General features: G+C 39.4%; 1 protein-coding gene across 1 annotated transcript in view; it reads left to right on the forward strand.

The window, feature by feature from the left end:
* tfpia (tissue factor pathway inhibitor a) overlaps nucleotides 1-16,042 on the forward strand; it is a 77,322-nt gene that overhangs the window by 42,299 nt on the left and 18,981 nt on the right. The window contains exon 2 of the mRNA XM_031296525.2: nucleotides 1,473-1,673. Within this exon, the coding sequence (XP_031152385.1) occupies nucleotides 1,473-1,673 (201 nt within the window). The remainder of the gene's footprint in view (nucleotides 1-1,472; nucleotides 1,674-16,042) is intronic.

Raw genomic sequence — 16,042 nt, forward strand, 5'->3', positions numbered from 1 at the left:
CCTTCAGCTATGTACCCCTACTTACTGCCACCCCGCACTCTTATATTAGGGGTAGGGGGAAAAAATTTATACTGCATAGTATCGCGATATTTTCCATGGCAATACTGTATTGATGCCAAGTATTGATATTTTATTATATAAATTGCACACAGGAATTTAACTTTTTGGTACTAGAATAATAAAATAGAATTTTCGGTCAACTAGATGGTGCAGTTGAGTTTTTTAGATAAAGCAGATTTTGACAAAGTTTGCCTTTGGGGACATAATTTAAAGGTTGGAAAAAATGTAATAAATTGCAATGTAGCGCAGAATATTTCAATCTGTTTTAAAATTCAAAAATAATCTTATTGTGACATAAGTATCGTGATAATATCGTGACATGGGGCTTCTTGTGATTCCTGCCACTATCTTATATAATCTTTTGGGTTTTTCGCATACCCCTTGGGGTACAGGTAGCCCAGGATGGGAACCAATGCTTTACATCCACTGATCAAACATGCTCCCCACAACAGGGCATGTTATTTAAAACACACTGTGATTATCCAGTCTGTCAAGCTGTGCAATATACTGCTTGATCTGCTGTAGTGCAAACAGTTGCTGTGTGCTGCGGCATTCTGTGAAATTCCCTCTGCTTTCACTTACTGTTCTCCTGCCAGCTGCCACCTGCCTGGATTTGCTTTAATGTATTAGAGGGATTTAGATGCTCCCTGATGGTTTCTTATTCTCAGTACAAGTACAAAAAAACCACCTGTAGGAGGTGTCACTCCAGAAATTTGGATTTAAAGTTATTTCATAAAAATAAAATATAGAATGTGAATGACTTTACAATATTGCATATTGTTTAGGGCTGCACGATATGAGGAAAATATGTGATAACATTGTTGAATATGCCGATAATGATATTACCTCGATAAATAAAGAGATATTAAAGTGCACTCAGTTCTGCCTTTCTGCTACTTTCAGTATTCTACAACTTGCTTGTTGAATTTAAAACAAATGAAACGAAAATGTACGCTTTTATTAAACAAATGGAACATTGAATTGAATATAAAAGGCAGCACTAAAAAAACCGACCGTTACTGTATATTTAAAAGTGCAGTTATCTACTCATTTTCTTTCAACTAACGCAAAAAGAAACCCTAATGAAACAATACAAAAACAATATATATTGTGCAGCCCTAATATTGTTAATTATTCAGTTTGAATGTTCAGTCAGGTCACACAGCTCACAATGCTTTGCCCTTTACAAATCCTTCACACAGTCTCCCTCCGCAACAGAGTATCTCTCAAAACAGTAAGCTGTCAAACCAAGTCTTTTGGAAATTATACTGTCATGCAACTTTACCTTATCTCAAAGCGAGAGGTTAGAGTTTGATGCCGTGATCTAATCCCCCCCCCCCACCCACACACGCACAAAACACAAATCCTTTTCACAGAGTACTAAAAGTTATCTTTCTATGCCACCTCAACAGATGGAGCCCAACCCGAGCTATTCATCTTCAATGAGCTGTGCGCCCTGAAGGATGAGCCAGGGCCTTGCAAGGCCATTAAGGACCGATACTTCTTCAACGTCGACACGGGACACTGTGAGCTGTTTGAATACGGAGGCTGCGGGGGTAACGCCAATAATTTCGAGACCTTGGACGCATGTGAGGAAACGTGTGTCGTCTCAGGTGAGTCCGACCCTTTGGCTGACACAGGACTACATTTAAAAGCTGTTTTGCCTTTTAGTTTATTTCGATCACATAGACACACAACATCAAATACATAACATAAATGGTAAAAAAAAAAAAAAAAAAAAAGTGTCACCTTCATTCATACAGTGTCATCTTAACTCGTTTATAATCAATACTGACCGAAAAGGTGTGTGCATTTGCTTATTACACCTACCCTTTTTACATTGATTTACTTAGGTCCCTCAGAATCTTATCAATCTTGTTAAATGTATTATTATTATTATTATTATTATTATTATTATTATTCATTTCTGTATGTTATATACATATTACACATTTAAACACATATTACATGCTGAAGATATTAAACAAAACTAAATAAATAAATAAAATAAACAAAACAAAGTGCATTGCCATCCAATGACTCACCTTGATATTTGGTGAACAAATCTCCGCTTGAAGTTAACGGTAACAGTGAACACAGACCCCATTCATAACATCATTCATACAAAGGAATACAAAAGGAATATTTTTCATAATCACAGCACCCAGGACAAGGATGTATTATAGCTTTGCATTGTTATGTTGTTGTTAGCAAATGATCACTTTTGTTTTCAAGGACTGTTGTTCCTCATTAGACTTTATTGCCACCTTGGGCATAAAATCCTATTACAAAGTCATTTTGTTGGTATGTGGATAAAATGGAGCCTTGCCAGCACATTAATTCTGAAGAGTTTTCCTAAAGGCATCTGGTTAATGAAAAATATGGGCATATTTAAGAGAGGCAGCCAGTATTGTATTATTTATAGGTTACAGATACTAAATTCATGATAGATTGAAGTTGAATTAATTGATTACAACTAATAACAGAGTCTTCAAACTATTGGCTTCCCCAATTCTCATGTCTCAATCTGAAAATGGATTTTTAATATTGTTAAACTGACCATCATAATGTCAAATCCCAAACTCCTGATGTAACAAAACACCTCATAACAGATGCTGGATGTGTGCGGCCTTGAGGAAATGTATCAATTCGGTCGTCCGGACAAAGAGAATGACCTCGTGGTTAATTAAAAGTGATGTCGGATTGCAACACTTGGTCAGAGCAGTACTGTATGTGTACTGGGTGAAGAAACCAACCAAGGGTTCATCAACTGTGCCAGAGTAGAGAACTGCTGTCAGTGTTTATCAGAGCCGTGCCCTGAGGCCAGTGGTCAAAGGCTGAGGGTGAGTAACAGCCCGTCCCAAGACTTTACAGCTGAACAAACAAAAACTCACTGAGTATGATTGTGTGTTTCACTTTCTGTTTGTATTTTTCAAGTATATATATATATATATATATATATATATATATGTGTGTGTTTCAAGTATATCATTCTACTTTTAAAGAATACAGAGGGAGCTCCAAATGGATTACTCTATTGGCCATAAGACCACAACATTTGTGTTTGTTTTTTCACGGAAGGTATGAAAAAGTCTGGCTTTTGTTAAAGTTTGTAACGTTTCTATAATGATGCCAACCACTGCAACTTTGTGTCCATCAACAGCCATTTGCCCAGTAGAATTTGACAATAATACGTTTACACACTCACTGTAGTTAGCTATTTGCTAAGCCTCACCTAGCTTAGTTACTGTTGCTATGCATGTCAAGCTTTGAATTCTAGTGTGGCACATATGCAGTTTACAACAGACGTCGAAGCAAATGGAATAAAGTGGCCAAAGAGTGGAATTACAACTCCCGGCCAGTCACGTGATGCCCTCTGGCCCAAAAAGACTTTTCCCCATAGACTTACATGGCCAAAAACAGGTCTGTAAATCAGTGGATACATTTCTTTTTTGGATCACAGCCCCCACGAAATGACACGTTTCACTATCAGAATTTGATTCATTTGGTCTGATAACATTTGGAAAGTCTGCAAGAGCCCCACGATTAAATCATTTAATCCCCATTCAATGCTCCGCAACGCGAAAATGCGAAATAATCACCTGCGAATATATCACGTCAAAACTATTCACACCGGCAGTGATGCAAATTTGCGACAGTTTTCAATAAAAGTTTCGGATATTCGCACCAGCTCAGTGTCGGAGGGACAGTTTGAGTTCGGTCTGGGGATGCTGCTGAAAAGAGAGAGTAAGTGAAGGAAGATGCAGTGTGAGCGGACGAGAGAGAGAGCAGTTAACGTTTAGCGGTGAACATATCAAGTGATTGTACAGTAGCTAGAGTCTGCAGTTTGAGCACAAATAAATGCTGCAGCTCCCGGAATTAGAGAAGGTTGAATTGCTTTGAAAAAAACCCCGCTTAATTCCCGAAATGTAAAAGCACTGTAGAAACCAATGTTCTGACGTCTAAAACCTAAGGTGACAGGAATCTGCAGTGTCCACATCAACATGCAGCCACCTTATACAAACAGGTGGTAATCCCTTTATTACTGCCAATATAATATTTTATTATGCAGTTAGATTAGATAGAAGTTTATTGGAAAATAATCATCAACCATAAACAAAGCAACACGTGTCACTCAGGGAACATGGATGGTTGCATATGTTCCACAACTGTAGTGTGTGTGCATGTTTGTCAGTGTCTGAGTCTGTTTGTGCTGCCTGTATGTAGGAAATGGTGTGCATTCGATTAAGACTTGCTGTAAAATATCCTGATTTGGGGTTTGTTTTTATAGTTCAATTAGAGTGAAAAGACAAAATTAGCTAAAAGTGTTTTCCCCCTCTAAATTCTGGATGGATGAGGGGAGAAGCTATGGCGGCGTTCCCAGGTGTTGAGTTCAAAATAACGTACATGTACATCCTCTCACACCCCCCTAAAACATCCGGGGTGATCTGCCTGCCAGACATAGATTGGGTTGCATCAATCAGTTACAATTAAAGCAACACTAGAGAACTTTTCCCGCTTCGGTCCCCCTACAGGTTGGAAGCAGAATTGTCCATTACATTACATTGTCCAGAACTACAGATCCGCTACCCGAGCTGGTAAACTTGCATAATGTAATGTAATGGACAATTCTGCTTCCAACCTGTAGGGGGACCGAAGCAGGAAAAGTTCTCTAGTGTTGCTTTAAGGGTGGTGATATGTGTGTAGTGTCTTCATTTGTTACATCAAACATTGTCATAAAACGCTGATGTGAGTTACTCAGACAACTGCCTTTTCTGCAGCAGCTATTTTGCACCAACTGATTGAGTGAAAGATCAATTGATTGTAAAGGAGACATATATATGAACATTAGGGGTGTAACGGTACGCAAAAATCACGGTTCGGTACGTACTTCGGTTTTAAAGTCACGGTTCGGTTCATTTTCGGTACAGTAAGGGAAAGAAATGCAAACATTAAACTGCAGGTTGTTTATTATTAGAAACTTTTTTTTAACAATTGGTTTACACTTTTTAAAACACTTTTTAATAAAATATAATAAATAAAATATATATAAAATAAAAAAAGAATAAGAAAAATACTGCTGCAAAGTTCTCCACTAAATAAAATACTCTCTCAAACCAATATCACATAATAAAATATAATGAAAAATATAAATAAATAACTATGGATTACAGTGCAGCATTATCAATCCCAGCTTGTCAACAACTGAGTATGGTCGTAGATCAGCTGCTATAAAAACACCATTTGCTTTCGTTATTGCGTTGGCCCGATCGGAATTACTAGCAAAGGTCTGTTTAAATGCCAACGGGAGCTGCGTTTGAATTACGGTCGTTTTTTTCCTTGTAGTAGTGATGTTCACACTCGCGTGATGCCTTTTCAAGTGCGTTAGCAACGTCGGCACACTGCTTTCGCTTTCGACTAGTGTTTGTCCGTTGACGTATTTCACTGGGAAACCGAAGTGTTCCCAAACAGGAGACCTTAATGATATGGGTGGCTCTTCATGCTCCGGCTTGTCCGTACTGTCAATGGGCTTGTCTGCATTGGCCATGACGCTAGCTAGCGAGAGGCTGGGCTAAAGCATGCCGTGTATGTTGTTGTACAGCACGTGGTGTGTGATTTTTATTTTTTTCCCCAAACCACTTCAGCGGAAATCCCGCCCTGCAGTCGATTTCATTGGTTTAGGTTACAGTGACGGCGGGTAGGTTTAGAGATCAGTGTTTGGTGTAGGCAATCTGTACAGTGATTGACATATTGACATGACCAATGAAAACTTTAGAATCAGCTGCAGGGCGGGATTTGCGCTGAACGCGGAGACTTCCGCCACTTAAAGCAGCCATATTATGCTCATTTTCAGGTTCATAATTGTATTTTAAGGTTGTACCAGAATAGGTTTACATGGTTTAATTTTCAAAAAACACCATATTTGTGTTGTACTGCAGTGCTCTCTCTCACTGCTGCAGATCCTCTTTTCAGCTGGTCTCTGTTTTAGCTACAGAGTGAGACCTCTTTTCTTCTTCTTCTTCTGTACTATCTTTGATTGCACTGCACATGCCCAGTAGCTCAGATGTAGATCATGTCAGCTAGCTAGCTCCATAGACAGTAAAAGAAAGGCTGTTTCTACAATTTTGGTCAGTTACAAGGCAGGATTAGCTGGGAGACTTCTAAATGAGGGCGCACATGTAAGTAGTTCTTTTGTAGATTATGGTGAACTTGTGTGTGTTGTAGCAGTGCTTTGCTATTGAGAACGAGGTAGCATGCTAGCGTTAGCATGCTAGCATTAGCCATAGCGTTAGCATGTTAACGCTACGAGCTAATGGTTGCGGTTAGCCTGCTCGTTTCGGCTTGTGACGTCACAAGCCGTGCCGATTTTGAACAGCTCACCCAGAGACTGAAGGCAGGACACATTCAGAAACTGTATCTCACTCTAAACAGCATGGGTGGATTTTTTTCAAAGTTTGTATGTGTGTGGAAGCACCAGAGACACACCAGAACACCCCAAATCCCAGAAAAAGTGATTTTTTCATAATATGGGCACTTTAATATGTTAGTGTGGAAACACGAAAATTGACCTATGTTCCGCACTCAAAAGATTGCGTTCCGCTGTTCGGTGTACACGTGCACCGTACCGAAAGCCCTGTACCGAAACGGTCCGGTACGAATACACGTACCGTTACACCCCTAATGAACATACAAACACAAGACACTTTCCTTTTTTGTCAAATGGAAAACATAACCCGACCATCATCACTGCTGTAGTGCTACTCTTCACCTTCATGCAGAACACAACTGAATGCCTCAATTAAGTTCAAGCATGTTATGTGGCCGCTGGCAAGTTTTCTCCTTGTGTGCATGGCTCAGGTTAATGGATACACACACACAAAAGAGAAGTCCTGGATTACACACCACATTAACATTTTATGTTTTATAACTGTAAATGTAAGAGCACCTTAGGATGACGGACAGTAGAGGGTATACATGTTGTTTGTGTCCTTTGCTGCATCGTACCTAATCAATTGTTGGTAAGAGCATGGTGATACCTGCTAAGTGCAGTCTTCTCAATCGGGGATACATTGTGTCACTCATCATGCTGCACTTAGCTTTTGTGAGATGTCGGTAATATATCATAGCACTGCTGCTCTTGAAAAGCAATCCAAGCAGCAACAATTAGATCTTTCACCCCTGGGAGTTGAATCTATCAACAGCAAGAAGAGTTGTTCTGTGTTGGTTTGGTTCAAAAGCACTTCAGGTTGAGTGGAACGGTGCTGTTATATGTGTGTGATGACACAACAAAAAACATAGAGAAAGGCAGAAGAACAACTTTCTTTCTCAGATAACCGCTGTGACCGAAACGTAATGCACTGTAATTCGTAATTATTCCACATATTTATTGCCATGTGCACCACATTGACTGCTACTGTATAAGACTGCTCTAGTCCATGTGTCCCGGGGAAAACACAAGACTTTCACCCAGGAAACGGGTGTTTGTGACCCGGGAGTAATACTTAAGAGGGGCTTAACCCAAACCACGATCTTTTTTCTAATCTTAACTAGTCGTTTTGGCACCTAAACTTAACTGTCGTCACCGCGTGACGCTTACTTTTTGTCGGCCAAACTCAACTGCAACGGCCTCTGAAACAACCGGCAACTCACGGTGACCGGTACGCGGCTGACAGTAACCTTTTCTCGGCTAAATTTAACTGTAAAGACCGTTAAAGTTGACCGGTTGTCACGTGACACCCCAGCAGTCGTCTAATTTTGTAGGATATCATAATGAATTGGTGTGCATAGGTTTTCATACGATATCATGCGAACCCGTTAACAAGAATGCGTTGTATCTGTCATATAGCAAAAAAACGACACACCTTTAATAAATAAGCTTGTCTGTTCAACGTGAAATATGCCCTCGCATGAAAGCAATGACTCATTGATCCAAGTATTTAGATGGCGTGTTATTCTGTGGTGTGACTAAGTGCTCTCTCCCACTGGCAAGGAATAACCTTCATCTTCTTATTGCATGCCACGGGATGCATAATGCAGTCAGACAAGAGGATCAGGCATGAATGTGCATCCTGCAGGCATCGCCATATGCAGTAGGTGCCTCCATTTTATGTCCTGTCGACAGTCTCCACACAAACAACTCTGCACTGTAAAGACAAAACCTTTGGAGGTGTGGAACTTCAGGCTCCAGCTGATCCAAAGGTGGCATCAAATAAAACAGCTTGGACAGAGATATGATGGTGACTGTCGGATCTTAAAGCTGGTGAGTGTACAGTCTTACTCAAGAGTAAGAAACCTGCTGCTTTTTGATCATAAAGAAAACGACACTGCATTAAACAGAGCTATAAAACTTATTTTAAAAGCATTTGTTCCATGGCATTTAAAGGGCAGTTTTTACAACAGTTTTTATTAGTTCTCGGTTGAACAAAAAAAGCAGGTAATGTTTGCAGCACGGCATAACACCTAGCAATGTTGGGCTTTATCTAAATTGAACACACTTCCACGTGCGTATCCATTTTTACTGTGCTCGGTGGTGACTTTAGCTCAGTGGCCAAAGTCAACACTAGAAAAAGCAATAAAAAGAAATAAACTGTCTAAAGAAATAAACTGTCTAAGAAATATATATATGTGGAGAGAAAGACTAAATTCCTTACTACGTACTAATTCTAGGCAGGTTTTGGCTACTGTTGTACTGTAGTGAGTCCACACTGAAAAAGTGTCTGTCCTTGTTTTGTTTGTATCACACAAACACACACACACACGAGCACCCGGGATACGCTTCACACATTCCTGTTCCCAGCGGTAATTAGGGGTGCACGATATATATCGACTGAATATCGTTTTTGCAATATGACGTTGTGCAATATTAATATAAAAAATGTCCCGAAAAGTAGGCAACATTCCGTTTATCTTTTAAAGAGATGCGCTGGTGGCTGTGTGTTGTGATCAATTTAGAGCCCGCATATGTCATTGGCCAGTAGCCCTGTCACACGTGCCCACTTGGACAGCGTGAGTGAAGAGGGATTTAGAGACAGCGAAAGAAGCGAAAAGCGAAAGGACAGAACGAGTGAGTGCGAACTGCGAAGCGAGTGTGGTATGGGGCGATGGGTGCATAGTAATAACCCCAAAAAAATCTTTATTGAATTAGGTTGTACTGTCAGTTTAAATAAAGCCTTGTGTTGTACGAAAAAACCTGTTGTTTCGATATTCTATTCTGTATGTGTTTAAGGATATCGAAATGAATATCAATATCGCATTATTCATGCTCATTATCGCAATATAACATTTTGTCAATATCGTGCAAACCTAGCGGTAATACGCAAGAAGCGCCGCAAAAGACGAAGAGAAGAAAAAGACTGCGAGCAAGTAAACATACAGTAGATGTACAATGCAGGGGCCTGTTTCACAAAAGCAGAATATATAAATCCAGGATAACTGATAAAGCGCGGCTTGACCTAGTCTAATCTGTGCATCCTGGCTTGGTGCGTTTCACGAAGGCCAAGCCAGGCTGAGGAGGAGCGACTAGGTTGAGCCAGGCTGAAGTAATTCAGATAGATGCGCGTCCACGGCTTTCCTCAAAAGACCGCGAGGTCGATCACAGATTTACTGATGCCAAAATGGAGAATACGCATTGTTCATACTTTATACAGAGTGAGCAGCAGCTTCTTGTGGAAGTATGATGACGTGAAACACATTATTTGCCTAAAAAGAAAAGAAACACGGCCGCTGTAAAGAAACAGCGAGAGAAAGCGTAGCAGACGATCACGGACCAACTGAATGCGTAAGCAGCCTAAACATATACATTAACTGACCACTGCTCTGAACTGAAACCGTCATAATCATTCCATTCAAGGATTAGGCTACTAATCATTTGCACAAATTAACCGTTGTACTCTTTGCCTTAAAAGTAAGCAGAAGATAATGTTACTCAGGAAATTTACCATGAAGATCAATTTTCATGGTACGCTAGAATATGATGCGTAAATATCTCTTTCACTCTGTTCCTCCCTCTCTCTCATGGGCTAAAATATGAATTTCCTAAGTCATATTAACTTCCATTGCTCGCTTTTAATGCAGTGTACAACTGTTCGTTTTTGCAAATGACAGTGACTCATTGAATGGTTTCAGTTAAGAGCAGTAGTTCATCAATGTATATTTCTAGACTATCATTCAGTCGGTCCGCTATTATCTGCCACACTTTTTCTCACGTTTTTTTTTATTTTTTATAGAGGACGAGTTTCCTTCTCTACATATTATATGCCTTGCTCCCTTCTATATATGGACATAGAAAATAAAGACACTGAAGAAAGGACTAAAAGCAAAATATAAGGTCAGAAACTATTGAGGTGTCCTCTCCCTGTTGTTACATGAATGTACAGTAGCCTACATTACTATATAGTTACTGGTCCAGTGAACTAAGACTATAATTTGGAAGGATTGTACAATTAGGATATGTTCTTAAAATTGTACAATCCTCCCAAATTATAGTCCCAGTTTACGGGACAACACAAATTGTGTGCTAAGAATGCCAAATACAATGCACATGGAAGTGGAACAAACATGATCCTTATTGTTAAAGAATTGAAAAAAATGAATCAACTAAAATAATTCAAGGTGCATTGGTCCACTATAGAAATGTACAGCATTGTATGTATTGCCCTTAGTAACAGACTTCATTTAAAACACATTTGAAATGTTATCAGCCTTTTCTAATTATCTCAACAACTGTCATAATATATTCATCAAACTTCTAACAACAATATGAACAGCAGTCTTCATACAGCAATATAACAGTAACTGTCACTTGAATAATTATAAAACAAAATAATGGTCACAACTTTAAATAATAACAGTACTTAAATGAACAGCAATATGCACTTGTTGTATTTTAATGCAGGCTGATAACAATAGGGTAAAACCACTGCTGGGTGATCAGAAAAGGCTCCAGGATTAATAAATCCTGGCTGTTAGCCTGGTCAGGAGCAGGCTAGTTGCACAGAATAAATCTCCATGGTGATTTATGTGCCTCCACTTTCGTGAAACCGAGTCAAGGCTAAATTCATCCAGGATAACGGGGAAATCCCGGCTTAATCCCTTCTCTTGGTTTTGTGAAACAGGCCCCTGGTTTTAAAATACACATTTGTTTTATGAAGAAGGACTTTTGTTAGACCTCAAGGATACACACAATATGTTTTGGTAAGAAACACTGAATGTAAACATACAGTAAATTTTGTTTGTTTACAAGAAAACTACACCAGGCACCTTTTTTAAGTACGCTTGAAACAGCTAGTATATGCATACTAAAAATTGCTTGATTTTGGAATTTGCACTCAATTGACATTAATGTCCCACAATGCAATGCACAAGGAAATCAGAATTCAAACAGATTGCAGATGGTGGTGAGAACAGGCTCCCTGGAATGGTGCTGGGGCAAAATGCAGAAGCGTGAGGCGTTTTTTAAAAAAAATCGTATGCACCCGGCGAGAAACTTTCATAGGAATGAATGGGGTGCCTTCTCTATGCGCAGTATATCCACTTCTCCTTAATACATCCATGGTGGTACAGTTACAGGAAGATCTCAGAAAACAAAACAAAAAAGAAAAGGGAAAAAAGAAACTAACTGTTAAATCTTGAGAAAAATATTTTTCTTTCTTATTGTAAAGTTTAAATGACAATGTCACTCCAAAGTCGCATATTATCATTGCCTTTAAGCATAAAGTGTCATAGTTTATTGGATACTTACTGCAAAAACAGTACACTACAAAGAGCAGTATGTTAATACACACAATCAGTATGCAGTTTATGGCCACAGCTGTATTTTTTATAAACAACAGACATGACTGATATCGCTGCAAACAAATGAAGCCATTAGTGAGAATATTAGTTAGCCTTGAGCTCCACTGCAGTCAAATGAATGTCACACTGATCTTCTCTGGGTTATTAAGTCTTTGACAATTGATTTAAGATAAAACCTCATTTACAACAGTCTTTTAATTTCCGATGATTGTGACAGATTTTATGATGTTGAATGTTTCTTTATATGTAATACGTAAATGCATGCATTGGGTTCTTACCTCTGTGATTCACTAACATGAAGAAGAAGGACTTTCTCTAAGAAGGGCTTTATTTAACACCCGCCGACATTTGAAAATGTCATCACACTTGTAACTTACAGAAAGCAGATCTCAAGGGCCAGTGTATTTTTGCGCCCTGCTATCTCACCCATCCTGCAGCAGGGCTGTTATCATCCAATCAGGGACCTTTTAACTCCACAAACAGCACACATTACAAGAAGTGCTAGTTGACACACTCTTATTTGAATGATTCGTTAAACTGTTCCAATATTCCTCACACGTCATTACACAGCCACGGACAGCTTAACAAGACTGTTCTCGTAAAGGTCACAAACCAATGTGAGGAACATACTGTCTGGGAAACTTTTTTTCTTCTTTCTCTGGAAAAGGCTTTTGCTCTCCAGCCCTGATGTTTTTTTTACTGAAACCCCAACGAGTCATAAACATTGTGTCCCAAAGTATCTCTTTTGGTCTGCTTTCCCCCACAGTTCTGCTTGAAGAGGTCAGAGACACAAACAACTGTGTTTCTCTGTGACAGTTGCACTTTTTTGTGTCCTTAGCTCAGGGCTTATGCTCAGTCTGTGAGCACAGACATTGTTAAAAGAAAAAAAAGAAAAGAAAAAGTAAGTAAAAGGGAAAGGGAAAGGACAGCACAAAAAACACGATGTTGCTTTAGGTGGCAGAACTTTGCAGATTGTGGCTGGATTGGGAAAATGTGAGCCTAATTTTGTAACTTCAACATCAACTTAGGTTTATTTAAATGACATCACCGAGACAGTCTCTGTACAAGTGAGTAAAAAAAAAAAATAGAAAAGAAATGAGATAACAAACTCATATTTCTCTCCTCAGAGCTCAGCCTGTAAACATGGATCTTTAACCCTCTGTCACATTTGTGCTCTAATCCCACCAGATGTATGTATATATACTGTATCACTTTACAATTTGCAAACAACAACATCATAACAAAGCATTTAGAAATGTAATAGTTCTTTTTATGGAGATATGGATAGGCTGTTATTGCTGCTGAGATTAGTGTCTTTCTATGCCCGGGGTCTTTTTTTAAGCCAAGGACCCCTTAGCTAAAAGAGAGATGGAATATATGTATTACATATATTGTATAAAATGAAGTTGCATATAAAACTGGGCCTACAATAATGGGTAGGGCGACCTAAAGCCTTTATACATACCTTTTTAGGTGCATACAATACTAAGCTATTAAAATAATTGTTGACATCATATATCATATCATTGACTACATCATATTTTAAAGTTAAACATACATGTAGCACAGTGAATCCTTAAGTTTAGTATGTGGGGATGGCTATCTTACCTACAGGCCAGTAAGATAAGATAAGATAAGATAAAACTTTATTGTCTGTTCACACAGAACATTTTCTTGTATCGACTGCTCCGACAGTCAACAGGTAACATTAAAAAACACACATACATAAAAGCAAGCATCTGTATGTTCACCCAACAACATCTGACACATCTTCAGACACACACACACACACACACACACACACGCACAGTAAGCTGTCATCAATGTGCACATTTAAAAACAAATCACAAATAGGTCGATTTATCTTTCCTCATAATATGTTGGGCTCATGTTTATGTATATTTTCATACACTGTATATTAACTTTAAAAAAAAAAAAAAAAGATTAAACATTAACTTGGGGGCCCCTGCAGTTACTCTGAGGACTCCCTAAGGGTCCCGGACCCCCTATTGAAGATCTCTGTTCTATGGGATTGCATTATGTCTGTCATGGCAGCTGTTATTTTTCACGCCTGAGTTCATTTATTAAAATTTCTATTCCATTAGTGACCAGTCATGTTTTTTTTTCCTGCAGGAGGCCTGGCCAAAATGGTGTCAGCATTTTTAGAGGCAGAAACAATAAAAAACCTTCCAAAATATGTTGAGATATATTGAATAAAACTGAAGGAAGAAAATAGGCAGGGGGGGGAATTGAGCCAGTGAGAGATAAGGGAGGGATGGGGTGAGACAAAGTATAGTCTAGACATGTTCAGTGTACAATATATTCATTGTACATTGTCCTAAAATCTTATCTTTCTAGGTTTGACACAAATAGCAACCGTGAAAACATGCATTGTTTCATACACAAAGCAGGCTCTCCCCCTCACAATCATCTGAGCTTCTTAAATGTTGAAAACTGTTTGGCTGAAATATTGAGGTTCTCCCTGGAGAGCAGCCAAAACTCTCTGCAACAATGGGCCGTGTGATTCACACCCAGCGCATAAAAGAAAGAAGAGCTGACCGATAATTCTCCTCAAAACAAAAATCACCTCTTCCACCTTCACAGAACAGCGTTGATAGGGAATTGTGTTTCTGAATTATTCATTACCGCATTGCTCTAGAGAAAGTGCTAGAGTACCCTTTGACACATCTCGTTGGCCATGTTTTTAAGTCAAAGTCACCTCCCAAAATGTATTTAGATGTCACAATGATGGCCTTCTAATCACGGTCACCCTTCAGTAGAGTGTGGTTTTTCAAATACCAGATAACAGATAAACCAGATAGTGAGTGTGTAGCTGGTGTAAGGCGTCCTCTGGCAGCTGTTGGGACACGTGTTTAGTCAGAAGTCTCAGCAGAGTTCTACTTTAGCCTCTAACAAGGCTAATACATTTTGTCAGCTTGTTAACCAGTAAATTACAATCAGCAATTTTTTTGTCTTCGTTCCTTGTAAACCCATGATGGCTGCATATCTTACAGAAGCTGGTGGATACAAAGTTACAGCTTAATGCTAAAGTTCGACATTTTTGTAAATATGCTTCTCTGTGGAGTACCACCTTGCCAGACCTATTGTCACAGCACTGCAGAGGAAGGTCTGGCGTGTGTCTGGTGTGGTGTAGTCTCGCATTGCAAAATAATTGTTTTTATTGATTCCATTGTTTACGTGATCGTTAGGAGCGTAATTTGAAGTTCGATTAATTGCACAGCCCTACTCAGGACCCAAGAACGCGCAGTGTCGAGTGTGAAGTTGTTTAGATCCCAACAGGCATGTTTTCACGGGTGTTGCACTAGTTACTGTAAACATAGTCTCGCATTGCCAGACCTTCCTCCACAGTGCTGCGGAGGAGGGTCTGGCTAGTCCTCACAGCATTCCAGGATGGGAGAAAAACGTGCTCTGGTTTATTGCCATTTCTTTAAAATACTGTATCACTATGCCTACACTGCTATGCCCTGCTATGCCCTGCAGTGCCCTGCAGTGCCCTGCTATGCCCTGCTATTCCCTGCAGTGCCCTGCTATTCCCTGCAGTGCCCTGTTACACCCTGCTACACCCTGTAACGCCCTGCTACGCCATGAACTACTACAACTAATATGTCTAGTAATAGTTCCATTTTCTTTATTGTGACTATATTTGCCACTGTTCATCATAACCCCAACTGGCACCGTCACCACTCGAGGATTCTCCCTAAAAGAGAGTTTTTCCTCGCCACTGTCAAACTAAATGCTTGCTCTTGGGGGAATTACTGGAATTGTTGGGTCTTTGTAAATTATAGAGTGTGGTCTAGACCTATTCTATCTGTAAAATGTCTTGAGATAACTTATGATTTCATACTATAAATAAAATTTAATTTAATTTAATTGAAAATAAACCAATCACAATTGTCTTGGGCGGTGTTAAGCGCCAGACGGAGCCACGGTGGGAAGGAACTTGTTTTTGGTTGAACATGTGTACGTTCAAAGGTTGTTTTAGTCATGCAACAGAAAACTCAGATTGGACAGATAGTCTAGCTAGCTGTCTGGATTTACCCTGCAGAGATCTGAGGAGCAGTTAACCATAGTCCTCAGAAATCCACCGGAGGTTAGAACGCCAACACAAAGAAAGCGGAAGGTAACGGGACATCCGGCCGAAAAGAGTGACATCTGGCGGAATTTCCGG

The sequence above is a fragment of the Sander lucioperca genome, chromosome 8 (genome assembly GCF_008315115.2).
Source record: "Sander lucioperca isolate FBNREF2018 chromosome 8, SLUC_FBN_1.2, whole genome shotgun sequence".
NCBI classification, from domain to species: Eukaryota; Metazoa; Chordata; class Actinopteri; order Perciformes; family Percidae; genus Sander; species Sander lucioperca.